At 40.9% G+C, this 22,100-nt stretch overlaps 1 protein-coding gene across 1 annotated transcript in view; it reads left to right on the forward strand.

The window, feature by feature from the left end:
• The first annotated feature begins 3,437 nt into the window (after window positions 1-3,437).
• The window catches only part of LOC126234863 (clavesin-1-like), a 173,475-nt gene continuing 154,812 nt past the window's right edge, over window positions 3,438-22,100 (forward strand). The window contains exon 1 of the mRNA XM_049943604.1: window positions 3,438-3,528. Within this exon, the coding sequence (XP_049799561.1) occupies window positions 3,438-3,528 (91 nt within the window). The remainder of the gene's footprint in view (window positions 3,529-22,100) is intronic.

The raw sequence follows: 22,100 nt of genomic DNA on the forward strand, positions 1-22,100 counted from the left end.
CCTTTAATAATTATTTTAAATAAAAGTATTGGTTTTGTGATTTGGTGTGAAACACGCTTTCATCATTCTATATTTTGAGATCCGTATTGTTTTAGGCCTTATAATCATTGTGGAGGAAAGCCTAGTGTTTTAACCGATTTGTTTGATGCGTGTTCAGTAAATGTATTTTAAAACTTGTTGGTGCCACGAATGATGTTCAGTACACCTTTGGTCTAGTCCTTCCGATCCCAAGACAGCTAGGCACGGCAAGACGCGTACCAACCCCATAAGGTCGTAAATTTTGATAATAACTGTAGATCTGGTACTGAGTCAAATGATTTTCAGGAATGGAGAAATACTGCTTCCACGTGACTGCCTTGATCCATGACCGAGAGAGGTAGCGCAGTGGTTAGCACTCTGGACTCGCATTCGGGAGGACGAGGTTCAATCCCGCGTTTCCCTTAATCGCCTCAGGCAAAAGCCGGGATAGTTCTTTTGAAAGGGGACGGCCAATTTCCTTCTCCATCCTTCTTTCATCCGCTAGGACCGATAACCTCGCTGTTTGATCCCCTCTCCCCAAATCAAACAAAGAGCCAACCACTTGAAACTTCCTGGCAGATTACAACTGTTTGTCTCGGTCTGGCACGCAGTTTTAATCTGCCAGGAAGTTTAATATCATCGCACACTCCTCTGCAGAGTGAAAATCTCATTCTAGGTAACCAAACACTTGATCCATAGCTAACATGTCATGAGAGAAAAGTGTGAACTGGCTGTCACATGAGCGGTGTTTTCGAAATCAAATGGTTCAAATGGTTCTGAGCACTATGGGACTTAACATCTGTGGTCATCAGTCCCCTATAACTTAGAACTACTTAAACCTAACGAACCTAAGGACATCACACACATCCATGCCCGAGGCAGGATTCGAACCTGCGACCGTAGCAGTCGCGCGGTTCCGGACTGAGCGCCTAGAACCGCTAGACCACCGCGGCCGGCTTTTCGAAATCCACCCTGGTTAGCATGGAAGAAATCCTTCCGTTCGATGCACCTTATTGCGTTTGATCTCAGAATATGTTCTAACAATGCTTGACTTGTAACGGTGCGCACCGGTACCCCGTAACGGTACCTCTGACGAAAAAAAAAATTCCGAACCGCAAATTTTGAGATGCAGTACTGTTGTTGTTGTTGTTGTTGTAGTCTTCAGTCCAGAGACTGGTTTGATGCAGCTCTCCATGCTACTCTATCCTGTGCAAGCTTCTTCATCTCCCAGTACCTACTGCAACCTACATCCTTCTGAATCTGTTTAGTATATTCATCTCTTGGTCTCCCTCTACTATTTTTACGCTCCACGCTGCCCTCCAATACTAAGCTGGTGATCCCTTGATGCCTCAGAACATGTCCTACCAACCGATCCCTTCTTCTAGTCAAGATGTGCCACAAATTTCTCTTCTCTCTAATTCTATTCAGTACCTCCTCGTTGGTTATGTGATCTACCCATCTAATCTTCAGCATTCTTCTGTAGCACCACATTTCGAAAGCTTCTATTCTCTTCTTGTCTAAACTATAGAACTTAATTTTTTACTAGTACAAAAGTTGTTTTCGCATTTTTGAAATGAGCAGAAAAGCGTTAAAATGACGTTTTAAAAAGTCTTAATTTCAATCCCCCCCCCCCCCCAACACACACACACACACACACACACACTCCCGGAAGGTATCACAAGGGGAGGCCGCCAATTGTGAAATTCAGATTCGATTCATTCTGCGCATAATAAAAGCTCATGGCCAGAGGTGTAATGTGGCAAAGCACTAAGATGCACTTCTCAGCCGTTGTCGAGAAAACCGACAGTTAAAAAGAAAGCGTTGCGGTGAAATACTCTCTACGATTTACAATTTTCTACAGCGTTGTGGCGCAGCGGTAAACGCTCGGGTTTGTAATCCGAAAGTCGCCGGATCGAATCTCGCGCCATGCAACTTTTTTTTTTTAGTATTTGTATTTTGTAATTCAAATATATATATATATATATATATATATATATATATATATATATATATATATATATAATTCCCGGCAATCAGTTGCAACAATTATGCATATAATAAGTTGTTGAAAGTCGTTTGTCGTGGAAAAACTGGCGACTTCGAACATCATTGTTTTCCGCAAACAATGTATTTCACAAATGTTATTAATTGTCTTCATAATGTTTGCCACGTATAGTTAACGGAAGACGTAGAAACGATATTCCGAAACGAATACGTACGTATAGCGTAAGTCAAACGTTCGAATTAGAAAAGAGACCCCACGAACACAAATTTACTGTGGCAGGTATGAAATATAAACTCCGTTACTCGCTCGTTACACTTGATGGACAGATGTTGAATGGGCCGAAACGAGCCGCCGCATAACAGCGTAGTTGCCTGCTAACTTCGAAAGAAGGTAGATGCGGTCCGTAGCGCAACTTATAACATCGTCGAAAATCAGTGCGGGCGTGAGAGCTTTGGTACACCCTGTTAAACAAACGGAAAAATGGAGGCGGTACAATTGGAGAGCGATCCGCCTTCACCAACATGCAATGGGTATATATATATATATATATATATATATATATATATATATATATATATATATATATATATATATTTGAATTACAAAAAAATAATAATAAAAAAAACTTTGCGTGCCGCGGGATTCCATCCGGCGACCTTCGGATTACGAACCCGAGCGCTTACCGCTGCACCACGACGCTGTAGAACATTACTAACTGTAGAGAGTATTTCACCGCAACGGTTTCTTTTAACTGTCGATTTTCTCGACAACGGCTGAGAAGTGCATCTTGGTGCTTTGCCACATTACACCTCTGGCCAAGAGCTTTTATTATGCGCAATTTGAATCGAATCTGAATTTCACAATTGGCGGCCTCCCCTTGTCAGTACCAAAACCTCATTTTTACAAGTCAGGCACTGCTTTTAAGATTCTGTAATAAATGGATGTTAAGGATATTGGATGGTAGTTTTGTGGATCAGTTCTGCTGCCCATCTTGCATACGGGTGTATATCTTGTGCTTTCTTCCAACAACTGGGCTCGGATTTTTGTTCGTGGGATCTACGGTAGATTGTAGTTAGAACATCGGTTCACAAGCGAAAATTGGCCACAGGATGTCGTAGGGATTCCATCGTGCCTGGAGCTACGTTCAGTTTTAACGATTTCAGCTGTTTCTCGGCGCAACGGTAAACCTAAACCTGAATGGTCGGCCGGAAATTTGAGTTGTCGTCCTCCCGAGTGCGAGTCAACCGTGCCACCTCGCTCGGCCGGTACGGCTCGGTTTCCTACCACGCTGTCCGCGAGCTGTTCCCCGCCGCTGCCACCTTACCGCCCAGTCAGCTGCAGCCGTGGGTACCGTGTGACGTCACGCACAGCCCGACTACTGTGGGCGCCGCCGACCTGCCGCTCAGAGTGCAACATGGAGGCGCCGCAGCTGCACGCATCGCCGCTAGAGGAGAACGCCGCCAGCGCCGGCAAAGCTCTGCGGCAGATGCGGGCGCTACTCGCAGGTAACCGCGCTCTCCTCCATACCTAGCTTCCATAATTCACCTGGCAGGCTCTTCATTTAATTCCTATTTAGTCACTGCCGCTCGGAGGGGTTGTTCTATAGGACAGAACTCCGGCGGAATCTTACAAGTAAACCTACACAGGGGCTACACTTCGATTTTGATAGGCTTTGAACATGTTGTAGTGTAGAGCAAAATAAGAGGTATTAAGAGGGGTAGGACGTTAAACGGGCCGACTTGGAGCAGGAGAGTCACCACAGGACATTTTAATTTCTACTGTCTATACTTTTACAAATAAATTCATAAAACTTTGTCGCAATCGAGGCGGCTTTTTAGTTTTTTAATATATTAAGCAACGATTGCTGACGCGCTGCGATGTTGAAGGTTCCAAAGTAAGAGGCATGTATTTTTTTATACCTGTCCATACGGCCGTTAAGAGGGCGAAACACGACGCGGAAAAAAATTGAGTTTAATAATTCTGAATCAATACCGTTGAAACGATAACAGGTACAAAAAAGAACTTCAGATAAAAGTTCTATGGTTTTTAATGTACATTACAACGGTGCACTCAGACCTGTTGCAAAAGTAATAATTTTCGAAATCCCCTCTCCACAATATTTTATTTTTCATTTTGACATTTGACTAATAGCAAAACGTAGAGCTAGTTAATGTCAAACCCAGTCATATAAGATGAAGTTATATTCCAAAGATCCATTTGTTAGAAATAAGCTAGCAATGTATTTCTCAGATAGCCTACGAACACAGATAAACTAATTTCTGGTGTTCCCCAGGGTAGTATAATAGTACCATTACTGTACACATGTGTGTACGCTTCAGTGCCAGCTTTCATGCTGGGTTGTTTAATAAGTCTTTCCCAGATAAATACATCCAATAGAGCATTTGTTTTCTTCGAGCGCGTGTACAACAATGCAGAGATATTTTTAGCTCATTCCTGACAAATGCGTCTTTGGACTACCACTTCATCATATATAACTGAATTTGATATTAACGATGTTACATATTTTGCTATTGGTCACATATCGACACGAAAAACAAAAAAAGTGGGATTGGGGGAGATTTCGAAAATAGTGACTTTCTCGAGAAATCTTGGTGTACCGTCGTAACGCACATTAAAAACCATAGACCATTTACTTTAAGTGTTTTTTACATCTGTTACCTTTTCAACGGTATTCATGTTAAGCACGTAAAAAAGTAAGTCTGTTATTTTGTTTACGCTGCGTAATATTCGGAGCCGATCAAAATCGATGTGTATCCCTTGGGTAGGTTTACTTGTTAGTGAATTTTTTCGTATAGCTGGCGTTCAAAAATAAATTAATTTGTGGTGTTCCCCAGGGAAGTATAATCGGACCATTGCCGTACAGATCGTTGGCAATATATTAGTAATCTTCTCAGACAGCCGGCGAACACGGATAAACTAATTTCTGATGTTCCCCAGGGTAGTATAGTATGTCTATCAGTGCACAGAACGTTGCGAAATGTTAGCGAATTTACTCAGATAGCGGACGAATACAAGTAAACTAATTTCTTGTGTTCCCCAGAGCAATATAATCGTGCCATTAGTGTACACGTTACCCCTTTCGCTTCTGAGTTCACGTCTACAGTGCGCTTGTGGTACTGTGATGGTCATTTCTGTCGCACAGCGCGGTACGTCTACAATATCGCGATTTCTTCTGCTGCTAACGACGTGATCTTCTCAGAGAGTGGCTTTATTTTCTAACGATTAAAAAATTCGAGGAAAGAACTTCCCTCGTAGCCGCAATTGATTTTCCTCTTCGATCGGTGACCTTTGATTTTGTTCTTTCTCGGTGATGCTTCTCCGTAACTACATGAACAATAGCAGAAAGAAACTCAGACATCGATTGATTCATTTCACGTACAGGCCTCTAAACATCGCCTTTGAAAGTTAGAACATTTCTGACCGCTGTTAATGAAACAACATTTCGAACTTATTAACGTATTTGCTGCTATTAACGTAGTTGCTGGTAGCCGGAGAAAAGTGTGTAGGCTGAAAGTCTATTAATAGTAAAGCTGTTGGTTCGAATGTCGTTGAAAGCAACTTTTTTATTTTTTTATTCCACGTTTATTAACAAATGGAAATGTTAATTAACAAATATTTGATCACATTTTTAAATGAACGTAACATAAGAGGACAATAGATGGAAGGAGAAGAAGAAGAAGGCCGAGAATTGGGTGGCGAGATAACATTCAGATAGACACTGCTACGACGAACATTGACACCAAATCGACACAGAGCACTCCACAGAAAGAAACGGGGGGCGGGGGGGGGGGGGGGGGGGCTCGTAGAGCTGGCGTATGGCCGGTAAGACCCTTGCCATATGTAAACTGAAGAAAAAATGTAAAGTAAAAGTAAAGTAAACCGTCCTTCTTTTTTCATTACTAATCGCATGAAAATGCGAGTAATTATGATAAATTAAATTTTAGTACACAACTGCAAAACATAAAATAGAAAATGAAATACTTTCTCATTTTTAGAAATTGCAGAGTAGTATTGATTTACTCAAATTTGTAATTTCACAAAAGGGCATCAAATTTCACCAAAGATTGCCGTACATTATTTGTAAACAAACATTTCCATTTCTTAATAAATAGGAAATTCAAGTAAAACAAAAATGTTCCTTTCAACGAGATTCGATTCAACGACTTCACACTTCAGACTTTTACGCCACGCATTAAACTACCGGCAGCTATGTTAATGAACTCGAAATATTTTGAGGTCAATAGTCTCCGAAATCTTCTAAATTTCAAAGGCGATTTTATGAGAATTGAGTACACTGCCTTAGGAAATTTATGTCAACATACTGACTTAGGTATAAAGAAACTCAAAGAGGGGCAGTCCTTATTGTCCCCTTGTTGGTAAGCTGTATAAGACCTTATTACACCTATGTTCAATGTGTGAACAAATAACTTTTAAACAAAAAAATGGCTTTGAGCACTATGGGACTTAACTTCTGAGGTCATCAGTCCCCTAGAACTTAGAACTACTTAAACCTAACCAACCTAAGGACATCACACACATCCATGCCCGGGGCAGGATTCGAACCTGCGACCGTAGTAGTCGCGCGGTTCCAGACTGTAGCGCCTAGAACCGCTCGGCCACCCCGGCCGGCTAACTTTTAAACAACTCCACGTTTTTTCGAACTCACTCAGTACCAGTACCATGTCTACCGCTTTCATTGGTTGACAGTAGTCCAATACATATTTCAGTTTCAGTTTCTCGAGACTGCTTTGGCCGCCTTTTCTCCCGATGAAACCAGTTGAGCTGTATCATATTTGAAAAACGTACGTATGTTCGTTCTGTCTTACTACATTAACGCAGTTAGTGTTTTCGTCAAGCTGATTTCCATTCCTCCTCACTGGAACCTGAGTTTGAAATTTTGTGTATTCTTCTGGTCCTCTGTTGCGTAAATACTGGAATAGATCGACTCGTGTACCACTTGTCTGGATAGTGACCATTCTCTTCCCAAATAACGTATCAGAAGCGTTCTTAATGTTTTGCTCGATTTTTGTTAGACAACCTTCACTAATTATTCCTATCATTGCACTCGCTGTACTAAGAAGTCCATTATAAATCCAGTTGAACAGTCACACATAAAAAGGTATTTATTTCAAAACGACTTTCTTTCTTCGGAATATACTGGCTGGTAGCGAGGCACCCTTTAACGAGAGAATTTCGTCAGTACAAACGTTCTAATATGAAGTGAGTGTGGATCTGAATTTTTCTGTTTCATACTCCCCGCATGGCGAGCAAAATGTATGAGACAGGCGAAATAACCTCAGACTTCAAGAAGAATACAATAATTCTAATTTCAAAGAAAGCAGGTGCTGACAGGTATGAAGATTACCGAACTGTCAGTTTAATGAGTCTTGGTAGCAAAATGCTAACACGAATTCTTTACAGAATGATGGAAGAAGTGGTAGAAGCCGACTTCGTGAAAGATCAGTTTGGATTCCGGAGAAAAGTAGGAACACGAAAGGCAATACTGACCCTACCACTTCTCATAGAAGAAAGGTTAAGGAAAGGCAAAGCTACATTTATAGCATTTGTAGACTTGAAGAAAGCTTTTGACGAAGTTGACTGGAATACTCTCTTTGAAATTCTGAGCGTAGAAGGGGTAAAGTACAGAGAGCGAAAGGCTATTTACAACTTGTACAGAAACTAGATAGCAGTTACAAAGGTCGAGGGACACGAAAGGGAAGCAATGATTGAGAAGGGAGAGAGAAAGGCTTGTAGCCTGTCCTCGATGTTATTCAATCTGTCTAACGAACAAGCAGTAAAGGAAACAAAAGAAAAATTTGGAGTGGAAATTAAAGTACAGGGAGAAGAAATCAAAACTTTGAGGTTTGTCGATGACACTGTAGTTCTGTCAGAGGCAACAACTACTTGGAAGATAAGTTGTGCGGATTGGACAGTGTCGCAAAGGGGATATATAAGATGAACATAAACAAAGGAAAAACGAGGATAATGGAATGTAGTCGAATTAAATCAAGTGATGCCGAGGAAATCTGATTAGGAATTGAGACATTTATAGTAGTAAATGAATTTTGCTATTTGGGCAACAAAATGATTGGCAATTGCAAGAAAAGCGTTTCTGAAGAAGGGAAATTTGCTAACATCAAGTATAGATCTAAGTACAAGGAAGTCTTTTCTGAAAGTATTTGTACGAATGTTCAAATGTGTGTATGGGACTTAACTGCTAAGGTCATCAGTCTCTAAGCTTACACACTACTTAACCTAAATTATCCTATGGACAAACACACACACCCATGCCCGAGGGAGGAATCGAACCTCCGCGGGGATCAGCCGCACAGTCCATGACTGTAGCGCCCAGACCGCTCGGCTAATCCCGCGCGGCGAAAGTATTTGTACGAAGTGTAGCCGTATATGGAAGTGTAACTTGGATGATAAACAGTTTAGATAGAATAGACGCTTTGAAATGTGGTGCTGCAGAAAAATGCTGAAGATTAACTGGGTAGATCACGTCACTAATGAGGCAGTACTAGGAAGAATTGGGGACCAAAGAAATTTGTGGCAAAACCTGACTGGACGATGGAAATTTGGAAATTTATGGTAAGTTCCTATGAGACCAAACTGCTGAGGTCATCGGTCTCTAGGCTTACACACTACTTAATCTACGAGTAACTTAAACTAACTTGCGCTAAGGACAATACACACACCCATGGCCGAGGGAGGACTCGAACGTCCGACGGAGGGCTGGACGAATGATCGGTTGGTAGGACACATGCTGAAACATCAAGGGAGCACTAGTTTAGTACTGCAGGGGACCGTGGAGGGTAAAAAGCGTAGAGGGAGACCAAGACATGAATACAGTAAGCAGATTCAGAAAGATGTAGGTTGCAGTAGTTATTCGGAGATGGAGAGGTTTGCACAGGATGAAGGTAGCACGGAGAGCTTGATCAAACCAGTCTTCGGACCGAAGTTCACAACAACTTAACCCACCAATAGACCTAATCTTGAGCCTTCTCACTCTTGAAAGGCGAGCGCGAGAACTACGAAGAACGATTTGCTCGGCCTCGAGATACTGAATGAGCAGGATTGACAATAGCCAAAGTAGACTCATACGAAGATGAAAGAAAAGTAAATTCATCTTCTCCGTCTCTATCCTCAAATAACCTTCGTACTTCCGCGTTTAGCGGTACGCTCTTGCACAAGTTTGAACAACCTTGTAAAATGCTTCTGCAGAGTAGTCCCATATATAGGAGCGAAGGGCGAATAAAGCTTCCTCTGCCTTACATGTGCCATAATAAACGTTGTGTGACACAACCTCATGAATCGCTGTAGGTCATGCCGTGTATTCGTTTTGTGATAAAACATCGACATGTAGATGTCCTGCATTCGTGCTACTGACACTGTTGGCATCTGCCGCATATATACAACAGTAGCACAGGGTAAGCGCAAATTCATGGCGGATATATGCGTCGTAAGCAATTAAATTGTTGATATTATGTTCCTTAAAATTTCAGAATTTCCGCCATCACCGGGGTAGGTGGTGCAGCTTAAGGGGGTATCCCTCTTTGAACAAACGAAAAATAGAAGATATATCTTTTTTTCAAGTAAAATAGAAAATCTGATGATATAGTTTGATTCCTTTCACTTTTATTTTTAAGAAATCATTTTTGTGTCCAAATCGGACGCTTCTTGGAACCAGTGAAACAAGCCCTTGCAGCCGGAACATTGGCCATCGGCGGGAATTTCCGAAGTCCTCCTATTTTACACGTAACAGAATACTAGATAATTTTGTATAAGTCGTTCCCAATGTATTTTTTGTCAAAATACAGACTAGATTAGATTAGATTAGATTAGATTAATACAAGTTCCATGGATCATGAATACGATATTTCGTAATGATGTGGAACTAGTCGAATTTTCCAATACATGACATAATTAGGTTAATTTAACAACATACTTAAGTTAATATAACAACTTTATTTTATTGTGTTTTTTATTTTTCTTTATTTTTTATTTTTATTTTTTTTTTCTTAATTTATATCTAAAAATTCCTCTATGGAGTAGAAGGAGTTGTCATTCAGAAATTCTTTTAATTTCTTCTTAAATACTTGTTGGTTATCTGTCAGACGTTTGATACTATTTGGTAAGTGACCAAAGACTTTAGTGCCAGTATAATTCACCCCTTTCTGTGCCAAAGTTAGATTTAATCTTGAATAGTGAAGATCATCCTTTCTCCTAGTATTGTAGTTATGCACACTGCTATTACTTTTGAATTGGGTTTGGTTGTTAATAACAAATTTCATAAGAGAGTATATATACTGAGAAGCTACTGTGAATATCCCTAGATCCTTAAATAAATGTCTGCAGGATGATCTTGGGTGGACTCCAGCTATTATTCTGATTACACGCTTTTGTGCAATAAATACTTTATTCCTCAGTGATGAATTACCCCAAAATATGATGCCATATGAAAGCAATGAGTGAAAATAGGCGTAGTAAGCTAATTTACTAAGATGTTTATCACCAAAATTTGCAATGACCCTTATTGCATAAGTAGCTGAACTCAAACGTTTCAGCAGATCATCAATGTGTTTCTTCCAATTTAATCTCTCATCAATGGACACACCTAAAAATTTGGAATATTTTACCTTAGCTATATGCTTCTGATTAAGGTCTATATTTATTAATGGCGTCATACCATTCACTGTACGGAACTGTATGTACTGTGTCTTATCAAAATTCAGTGAGAGTCCGTTTACAAGGAACCACTTAGTAATTTTCTGAAAGACAGTATTGACAATTTCATCAGTTAATTCTTGTTTGTCAGGTGTGATTACTATACTTGTATCATCAGCAAAGAGAAATAACTTTGCCTCTTCATGAATATAGAATGACAAGTCATTAATATATAATAAGAACAACAAAGGACCCAAGACTGACCCTTGTGGAACCCCATTCTTGATAGTTCCCCAGTTTGAGGAATGTACTGATCTTGCATGTTATGAGAACTACTTATTTCAACTTTCTGCACTCTTCCAGTTAGGTACGAATTAAACCATTTGTGCACTGTCCCACTCATGCCACAATACTTGAGCTTGTCTAGCAGAATTTCATGATTTACACAATCAAAAGCCTTTGAGAGATCACAAAAAATCCCAATGGGTGGTGTTCGGTTATTCAGATCATTCAAAATTTGACTGGTGAAAGCATATATGGCATTTTCTGTTGAAAAACCTTTCTGGAAACCAAACTGACATTTTGTTAGTACTTCATTTTTACAGATATGTGAAGCTACTCTTGAATACATTACTTTCTCAAAAATTTTGGATAAAGCTGTTAGAAGGGAGATTGGACGGTAATTGTTGACATCAGATCTATCCCCCTTTTTATGCAAAGGTATAACAATAGCATATTTCAGTCTATCAGGGAAAATGCCCTGTTGCAGAGAGCTATTACATAGGATAATTGAAAGATATTAAGTTCTAGTAAAATGCTGACATGTTGAAACAAACATCATTTTCTTCACCCACAAAATCTAGACAAAAGCGTGCACGAAAACAGACTTTTGAGGGTACCGTTAAAGGGCTACGTACGCTGATAAGAAATCAATTCAGAATGTCGGCAATAAATTCCGATAAAATTGTATGTACCGTTCTCAGGTTATGTTCCACTATCAAAAATATGGTTTCGAGCAAAGTGCGTTTAATGTTTTGGGCCACATTTTTTGAAGTTAATTAGACGTATCTCTAGTCAGCGATCCCTGGAATATACAGCAATCCTTACAAATTCAAAAGCATGTCCTCCTCCATCTTCTTCGCGGCGATGGTGTTCCTGGTGGCAACCATGGCAGCTTCTGCCATCCACTGCTCAGCTCGCTCGATACGTGTTTCGTCCGCTTTTGTACAGAAGTTGTGACAGGCTGGTTCTATCTCAAGTTCGAGCACTTTCGTAATTTCCATAACGCCGGTTAAGTCGTCGTTGAAATTACACGCTGCCACAATGGCCAAGACGTGCAATTTTTACCCTGCTGTGAATGGTTTTCGAAGACACTTAATCACAAATCGCCTTGTAGTGCGATAACGAAGTTCTGGCGAACTTGAAATGAACAGTACAATAAAACAGAAATCACAGAGAACATTTTAAGCAAAAAAAATTTGTTGAAATTTTAAAAGCTTACAACCCTCTTACGGCACTGGACTCGCTTTTGAGATGAGCGGGGATCGAATCCTCCTTTGGCCATTCATGTTTAGTTGTACTGGTTCTGAATCGAGTGAAGTAAATGCCGGCATGAGTCATTTGAAAAGGACATAGCCGACTTCCGTTCCTAATAGTATCCTGTCCGAGATTTTGTTCAGTCTCTAATACTCTCAAAATCAGTGGGACTTCAAAGTCTAATCTTTCTTCTTTTTCCCTTTCCTAAACTGTGAGGTTTTGTATGATGACGTTCTATCCAATGAAACTTATAGGAACCTCCAGTAAGGTTTTGAGAAAATATCGCGTAGGCGAAAAGACTGACAGTTATGACTTCATGTAGAAACATGTAAGCTGACAGTGCTAAAGACGGGAACACACTATTATCATAGAAATAGCAATTTAGATTGTTTGCAGGAAACATACCTTACAACACGTTTAAACGACTTGCGGTACTCTATAACACTGCGTAAATATGTAGGTCCCATATCAGACTGACCGGTAATATCGAGTGTTTCAGGAATTGGGGCCGTGAATGGCCCTAGACTTGCCTAATTGGCGATACATATAGCAAAACCCCACAAGAAACTTTCAAGAAATGGGGTTCACGAATGTCTTCATCCCCTGTAGAGACCGTGGGGATCAAATTAGACTAATAACAGGTCACGCAGAGGCGTATAACCAAACATTCTCCCCACTCTACTTCCTTGAATGAAACAGGAACAATTCTTAGAACACGCTACAGTAAGAAATACATTCCAACAAGTATTTTAAAATGAATAAGGTCTTTCTGTTAGTGAAACGGAAGACTAATTCTGAGAAAGTAGACAAAATGGTTCAAATGGCTCTGAGCACTATGGGACTCAACTGCTCTGGTCATCAGTCCCCTAGAACTGAGAACTACTTAAACCTAACTAACCTAAGGACATCACACACATCCATGCCCGAGGCAGGATTCGAACCTGCGACCGTAGCAGTCGCACGGTTCCGGACTGCGCGCCTAGAACCGCGAGACCACCACGGCCGGCTAGAAAGTAGACAGATATGACTCTTTGAAGTAGATTTTTTTTAATGCCAAATACGTTTAAAAATTGCTTGCAGTAACTTCTCGTCAGGTGTCAGCGTGTTTTACAACAAGAGGTACCATTGCACATGAAAATGGGAAAAGCGCTTGCGTTTTAAATCTCTTTCTAAAACAGAAAATGCTCTTATTTCTGTGAAATGCGACTGATTATTCAGTATTTATATAGATTTGGAGCATTTCTCAAAAGTTACCTCTACTTCTGTCGGATTTAATGTGCACGACGTTTTCAGGAATATGTCCCAGCACTGTGAAGCGCTGAGAAATACTGCTACAACTTCCGACAATTGAGTGAGGTGACTTCACATTCCGATGGATCGAGATTTGAATTCGCAGTTGCCGACCGGTGTGGCCGAGCGGTTCTAGGCGCTTCAGTCTGGAACCGCGCGACCGCTATGGTCGCAGGTTCGAATCCTGCCTCGGACATGGATGTGTGTGATGTCCTTAGGTTAGTTAGGTTTAAGAAGTTGTAAGTTCTAGGGGACTGATGACTTAGGATGTTAAGTCCCATACTGCTCAGAGCCATTTGAACCAATTCGCAACCGGCCATTCAGTTTTAGGTTTTCTGTACTTTCTCTAAATCATTCCAGGGAAATACTGGGATTACCTGCAGCCCGTAAATTTACTTTTCACGACTTCGAGATATCTCAATAAGTAGCTATTTATGATTTTGTTTTGAAAGTTCAGATGTCACTGCTGTAAACCAAGCGAATAGTGACACTGATTGTAGGATTATTTGAAAACCAGGAAGGCACACATTCAGACTTTCAGTTTTATGCTTAAACTCTTGATCGTTCTAGATGGAGCTATTTTCAGTGTTGGTAGTCCCATCTTTTCCCCTGAAGTAAGGCCTTCTGATATCCTTAAAGGCTGCCCTGTCCTTATTATCCCAATGAAATACTAATAGGTACTATCTCACCACGCTATTCATTTCGTTTAGTTTTAAAGTTCCCGTTTTTCCGCGGTACCTTTTAGAGTACACTTTGTCATTCTTGCACTTTATTGTATGCGAATCGGATACATATTCTCTGTGTCGTGTGAACGTAGTTGGCACAGAATAGATTTGTTATGCACAATGAACACGTCGCGTAATTAATGCAATGAGGCTCTATAGAAGCAAAACCCCCTTTGCATCTCATCTCACAGCTTCGTGGGAGAACCTTTGCAGGGTTTGAAACGATTGGGTAGACGCCAGTTGGAATAAAGTAACAGTGTTGCTTTTCTGAAAGTTTCTGAAGTGTTCATGTTTGTCCTCATTCCTTTGAAAATTTAGAAGATGAACACGTGAGAGGTGCTCGTTCGTGTAGCACATTAAACGAAAAATGAGTGTATCACGGCCCAACACACAGTTTTACCTTATCACGTATAATCATTGCAGTCTGCAAAGAAAAGATCGAAAAATGTCGTCTTTTCTCTGAATTTTTGTATTGCAGCTGTTTGTGTTTTGTCAGCCTCAAGTGGAGACAGAGAATCAGATCTGACGAACATGGAAAACCACCTAAAATCACACCCAGATTGACTGGTGTACCAGAACAACGGTCGTCAATGAATAGCTCATATTCGGTACGTACCCGACTCTTGTTATTGTTCCGCAACGTGTCACTGTACAAGGTCACTGGTTGCAGCTATAGCGTGAGACACAAGTGTACATAGTTGCATGTTCCTTTTGCGTTGCGAATAACAGTTTGAATTAATACGAGATCGAACATTTTAACCAATGTCACATATGTGTTGAACATTAATTCAGATAATCCTTTTTATCAGACTGTTTTCATTATTAATTTGAGGTTAAGCGAAGAATCACAAATTGATTGCAAACAGTACCATTCTTCAGCATGTCAGATTCGGGCGAGGCGTGAGAAGGTAGTGTTTAGTACAGGGTGTTTCAAAAAGATTTATCCCATCTACAAGACTGTATTACATGTACTACTTCAGGGTTAATTTTGACTTACATATAGGAGTACAGCGTTTTCCTTTTCAAGAGAACTATGCTGTTATACAGGGATGTATTTTTTCCATGTATGCAAGTACAACTTTGTGGTACTTCTTACAATTAGAGGTAAAGGTGGATAAATGGGCCCCCACTCTGTTTTTTTTATATAACACCTTTTATTTTTAGTATAATCACCTAAAATTAACATAAAACATTTCTCTATTACGTCCTGCAATAGTTACGACATGTTTTGGTCCAACTTTTTAATATTTAAAACAAAATTTTATTTTTTTGCTGATACTCTGCATTTTGTCTCGTCAAGAATTTGTGCTGGTAATATGGGCCCCAAGATAGTTTGAAATAAAAAGAAACAAAAATTTGAAAAATACAATTTTATTTATTTTTTCTGTATAATGAAAGAAAGATTCACTCTGAACGTTGTTAATTAGTCTACTGGTGGGATGATTTTCACAGCCTACGCCTAGCCTATTTACAATAGTCACACACATAAGCATCTTTTTCGCATCCAGCGCATTCCTTTTGAGCCCACATCTCACAGGCTATACACTGGACCCAAAGTTCACCTTTTGTGTCCTTTGAAAAAATCCCTTCACAAAATAGACATACAGCGTCGTCAACATCAGGGACAGAAACACCAACTTTTTATTTCTTGTGCAAAGCTGGTAGGCCTTGCGCCTGACGTCATTTCTGGTAAGGCTGTAGAATTTGGATTCCATAATGAGAAGATATTTAACCAGTTCGTCCTCAAGTCCCTGTGGTACAACCGGTGGAAAGCCTTTGGAGCGTAGAACGAGGGACAGAGTACACTTTAACCGCTTTTCTCAACCCCATTTTTTTCTCTTTAATAGCTACAATAGTATTTGCCATATTTGCTTTGTCCCACGATTGCCGTTTCGATTTTTTTGGGGGTACAAGATGTGTTCGGGCATCTGAAACATAAAGAGTAGCAATATCTGATTGATTTTACGGGGCCCATAATACCAGCGGCAAAAGGGGCCCATATATCCACGCTCGCCATCTTGGTAAAAACGATTTTGCCTACGGTTAGTTTGCTTCGCAACCTACGTTAATTAACGTAAAACGGTATCCCAACAGCAAGTCAAATACGTACCTTACCTTAGTTCTACTAATAACATGTTAGAAATTTGAGTTTTATTCAAGTAAACACTAACTTTTCAAACTTTTGATGACAGCCAAAAAATTCACAGCTCAACTACTCATAAACCATGACAGCTACTACGTCTGCGCACTGTACAGTGAAGTTTGGCAACTAGTTTTAGTAGTTCATGCGCTCTCCGCTAGAATTCGTGGCCTGTACTTCCAAATATGTAGGGGGCCCATAATATCAGCAGGGGCCCATTTTTCCACCTTTGCCTCTACTCTCGGGGTCGAGGTTTTCATTTACTTTTCACAGTTGCTCAATGTGTCCTCCACCATTCGCCTCATACTTTTGAGAGCTTGTGTGGAGCCAACTAAATTCACTGCTGTTGCTATTGGACGTCGCAGTTCACTCAAACTTGTCTGAAGGAGAGACACATACGCGGTGTAGTCAACAAAAAAGAAAAAATGTTCATGTACTGTGGAATTAGGTGACCTTCAACGCCAATGGTCCAATGCGAGGTCCGTACCGCCGTTACGGTTGATCCGTCGTTGAGACCGTTGTTAAGAAATGCTGTTACATGCAGGTGCCAGTGTGGTGTTGCTGTGTCCTGTATTTTCTACAAGCTCTTCGAACTGCATAAAAAGTCGGATCTGCAATAGATACGTGGTTGCTGTAACCGTATTTTCCACAAAAATGAACGACCCATAAATCTTTTGATTTTAAACGACGCAGGGCACACGAATCTTACGAGAGTCTCGCTACTGCTCGACTATGGTGTTCGGCTGCTGTGCAACGTTGCTGTTGTTCACTTTATCACTGCAGGGAAGGCAACCTTCACGCCGAACACTAAACGTGAAAGGAAATTATCTTCCACATCCACTCCCAGAATAAATTCACACAACAATACACGGTTTTGTTTATAATCATCATGAAGGGCTTGTAGGATCTGAATCCTGCATGATTCGAAGCACAAACGACCCCGCAAAACAGGCCGGACAGTCATACGAGAAATGGCTAGCTTTTGGCTCGCACGACGAGTAGACGCCTGCGGAGAATTTTGTTCAGTGTTAGTTAGTTTCGTGTTACAGGGATCATTTTGCACGAAAAGTCGTACTGATGTGCAACGAATCATTTTACATTCACCTAGCAAATTAATTACTAAATATGGCGACTACACGATGAACATTTGCAAGCTTTTTTATTGTTTTTTAATAACGGGTGTGAGTTAATAATACCTACCCACCAGCTTTTACACATTATAGTAACAGGAATTCTTCTACGGAATAGAAGGAAATGTCAAGAATAGGCCTTTTCAGTTTGTTTTCAAATTTTACTTTGCTGTCTGCCAGACATTTCGTACCACCGGATAAGTGATCAAAAATTCTTGTTTCAGCATTGCGCACCCCATTTTGTGGTAAAGACAACCGTAGCGCCGAGTAATGAATGTCATTTTTCCTTTTGGTGTTGTAGTTATGCACATATTTGTTCATTTTGAAGTGTAGTGGATTATTTACAACAAGCTTTCAAGGGGATAAATATACTGTGAAGCAGTAATCAGAATCACCGAGTCCTTAAACAAATATCTATTAGATGATCTAGGGTGAGTACCACATACTATTCCCGAAGCACGTTTTTGAGCAATGACGTCATTCTTTCTGAATGATAAGTTGCCTCAAACCGTTATTCAATATGTCATTATTAAATGAAAATATGTCAACTTATTGATTTGTCGGTCGCCAAGATTTGCAGTGATTCAAAGTGCAATTGTGGCTGAATTGAGTTGTTTTATGATTTCCAAAATGTTTCTTTTTCAGTTTAAATTCTCATCAATACCTACGAATTTTGAAGTTTTCCCCCTATTTATTATTTCGTCATCGGTGTTACACGTATCATTGATGTAGTACCGCTAGATGTGCACAACTGAATATGCAGTGTCTTATTAAAATTGAGGGTGAGAGCATTCGCAGAGAATAGTCAATTATACTTTTAAGAACACTGTGTACTATTTCCTCTGTTTTTGTATGCATGTTTGGACTGATTACGATACTAGTGTCTTTTGCAAAAAGAACTAATTCTGCTTGTATATTAGACGGAAGATAGTTTATATAGATGAGGAACGATAGTCGACCTAAGACTGAGCCTTGGAGAACCCCTTACGTGATTTCTTCACTGCCAGAATTACGTCCTTGGACTATATTGGTTGATTTACCAGTACAAGTTTCTTCGTTCTTTTGGTTGGATGCAACATAATTCATTGGTTGGCTATACCATTAATCCCATAAAACTTAAATTTATTTAGGAGAATACTGCACTGTATATTTGAACGAACATGGGATTTCTCCTTAAGTAAATATCCAGCGCCTTGAAAATGCTAGTGCCATCGTCGAATCTTTTCAGCTGTAGGAGGTGCAGTGCGGTACTCGAGACAAAGCTCACGCCTCAGAGTTGTGACTGAATTCCACCTGCTGGAAAGGAAATCGCAAAACGCATTTTGTTGCTGTATTACTGCTGTCTCGACTCGACACAAAGCGGGTAATGAACGAGCAAGCTAGTTGCAGCAGGGACGCCCCTAACGGCAACTACATGAGGCGACACGTATAGCTGGTACCAGTGTAAGCTTTTATTTTCGATCCGTTTGTTAAAACTTTCCCCAAGTTCCTACCCTCATTCATTAAAAGATGTCGTCTTATGAAATCGGACGAATCTTCTAAAACAATCTATCGAATACGATTTTCCTTCTGCCATCGCCGCCGGCCGTGGTGGCCAAGCGGTTAAAGGCGCTACAGTCTGGAACCGCGCGGCCGCTACGGTCGCAGGTTCGAATCCTGCCTCGGGCATGGATGTGTGTGATGTCCCTAGGTTAGTTAGGTTTAATTAGTTCTAAGTTCTAGGCGACTCATGACCGCAGAAGTTAAGTCGCATAGTGCTCAGAGCCATTTGAACCAATCTGCCATCGCCGCCCAGCAGAGCTACGTGATTTAAAGACTTTTTTTTCACTCACTGTCGACCACTCATTATGCAAATATACAAATGCCCCTCATGCGTTCAAAGTAATGTCTAACTGCAGTTGTTTTACAACGAGAGGCGTTAAATACGTAATGCAACGCATTTTTCTCAAAGCGGGTAGGTTTTATTCAGGATTCCAATACACCTGATTATTCCCCACTGTTTTGGATATAAAACCCTACTTTTTAACATAATTTCCATTCAATACGACGGCCTTACGCCGTCTTGCCGGAACGGCATGTATGCCCGCATGGTACCACTCTACTGGTCGACGCTGGTGGCAACGTCTTGCTGCATCACTAACAAGGCGGGGGCCACGACGTTTGGAACGCGGATTTACTGCAGACTTCGTACACTCGCAGTACTCCATGAGGACAACAAAATGTGTAACCAGTAGCGCGAACTTCTCAAGCGTTATTGAGAAAACCGCAAGATAATTTCGGTCGTCAAATGTATAACTATGCGTAGCCATTTTTACCATGAAGCGGTGGCAGCCGAGTGGTTAGCGTTCAAGCTGCTGGATCGCTTGGTCGAGTCCCGTTCGTCAGTTTTTTTTATTACTAACACAGAAATTTTCTTTACTATTTATATTACACTTTATATAATGGGAAAAATACATGTATTCGGGTGGACTTTTATTAAATTTACAATGTTATTTGGCAGTCTACAAATTTTTATTATCACAAATAATATAATATTCATAACTATCGACTAGTAAACGATCAAACTCATAAAATGATACTGAAAATGTATGCTTGTCCGTGTCTTCAGAACTGTTCGTATTTAATCCAAAGAGAACGACAAATTGCTTCTCGTGAAGACGCTATTAAAATACACTCGATACTGCAAGACAAATTATCAGCGCCGCTATTTAAGGAAATGCTGCGTTATTCATGGTTTGCTTGCAAAATTATCTGCTGAAAGAGGTTTTTGAGATTGTTAACAAAGTTTGTTATTCCACGGAAAACCTCAAAAGACCTTGCGTATGCGGAAACAGCATTTATTCAATGCAGCTGGTGCCGTTTAATTTTATGTTTTCCATGTTTTTACGAAAAATACCATCCTGCAACTTGTACTCATAATATCGAAAGCGACGACTAATTGTACATCTTTCGAAAGCCGTCTGTGCAGGTCAAAACTTGCAGGTAACAAGTAGTTTCGGGCTCCTTCCAGGTATAAGGGATTTCTCAAATCACGGACAAGCATACATTTTCAGTATGACTTTATGTATTTGGTCGTTTACTAGTCGATAGTTATGAATATTATATTATTTGTGCCCGCATCTCGTGGTCGTGCGGTAGCGTTCTCGCTTCCCACGCCCGGGTTCCCGGTTTCGATTCCCGGCGGGGTCAGGGATTTTCTCTGCCTCGTGATGGCTGGGTGTTGTGTGCTGTCCTTAGGTTAGTTAGGTTTAAGTAGTTCTAAGTTCTAGGGGACTGATGACCATAGCTGTTAAGTCCCATAGTGCTCAGAGCCATTTGAACCATTTTTTATATTATTTGTGATAATAAAAATTTGTAGACTGCCAAATAACATTGCAAATTTAGTAAAAGTCCATCCGATTACACGTATTTTTCCCAGTATATCAATTGTAATATAAATAGTAAGGAAAGTGACTGTGTTAGAAATAAAAAAAACTGACGAACGGGGCTCGATCCAGCGATCACGTAGCTTGAACGCTAAGCACTCGGCTGCTACCGCTTCATGGTAAAAATGGGCACGCACAGTTATACATTTGACGACCGAAATTATCTTGCGAGTTTCTCAAATCAAATGGCTCTGAGCACTATGGGACTCAACTGCTGTGGTCATTAGTCCCCTAGAACTTAGAACTACTTGAACCTAACTAACCTAAGGACATCACACACATCCATGCCCGAGGCAGGATTCGAACCTGCGACCGTAGCAGTCGCACGGTTCCGGACCGCGCGCCTAGAACCGCGAGACCACCGCGGCCGGCGCGAGTTTCTCAATAACGCTTTAGAAGTACGCGCTACTGCTAGCACATTTTGTTGTCCTAATGGAGTACTACGAGTGTGCGAAATTTGAAGTAAATCCGCGTTCCAAACGTCGTGGCCTCCCCTTGTAAGCTCCCCACTAGCCACGTACTGCTTCCCGCTGACTGCGTCTTTCATTGGACCAAACAGCTGGAAGTCGGAAGGGACCTGAGCGGGCTTGTCGGGTTGATGAAGAAAAACATTCCAGTTAAGACCTGTGAACTCCTCTCGGGCGCGCAGACTTCTGTCAGGCCTTGTGTTGTTGTGAGCAAGGGGGAGTTGGTTTGCGTTTTTGTGGTGACGAACACGATGAAACCGTTTCCCCAATTATCTGAGGGTAGCGCAATACACTTCCGAGATGATCGTTGCACCGTGAAGGAGGACATCAGAGTAACGACTTCAGAGTCCCAGAAAGTCGTCGCCATGACTTTATCGGCTGATGGTGCGCTCTGAGATGGTGTGGCGCGATTCCATTGATTGCCGTTTCGTTTCTGGTTCGCAGTGATTAACCCATGTTCGTTTGACGAAAAATTGTCACGATCAGCCTAGTAAAGAGCAAGCAATTTCGCACGGATGGGCCGGCCGAAGTGGCCGTGCGGTTAAAGGCGCTGCAGCCTGGAACCGCGAGACCGCTACGGTCGCAGGTTCGAATCCTGCCTCGGGCATGGATGTTTGTGATGTCCTTAGGTTAGTTAGGTTTAACTAGTTCTAAGTTCTAGGGGACTAATGACCTC

The sequence above is a fragment of the Schistocerca nitens genome, chromosome 2, assembly GCF_023898315.1.
Source record: "Schistocerca nitens isolate TAMUIC-IGC-003100 chromosome 2, iqSchNite1.1, whole genome shotgun sequence".
In the NCBI taxonomy this organism is placed as follows: Eukaryota; Metazoa; Arthropoda; class Insecta; order Orthoptera; family Acrididae; genus Schistocerca; species Schistocerca nitens.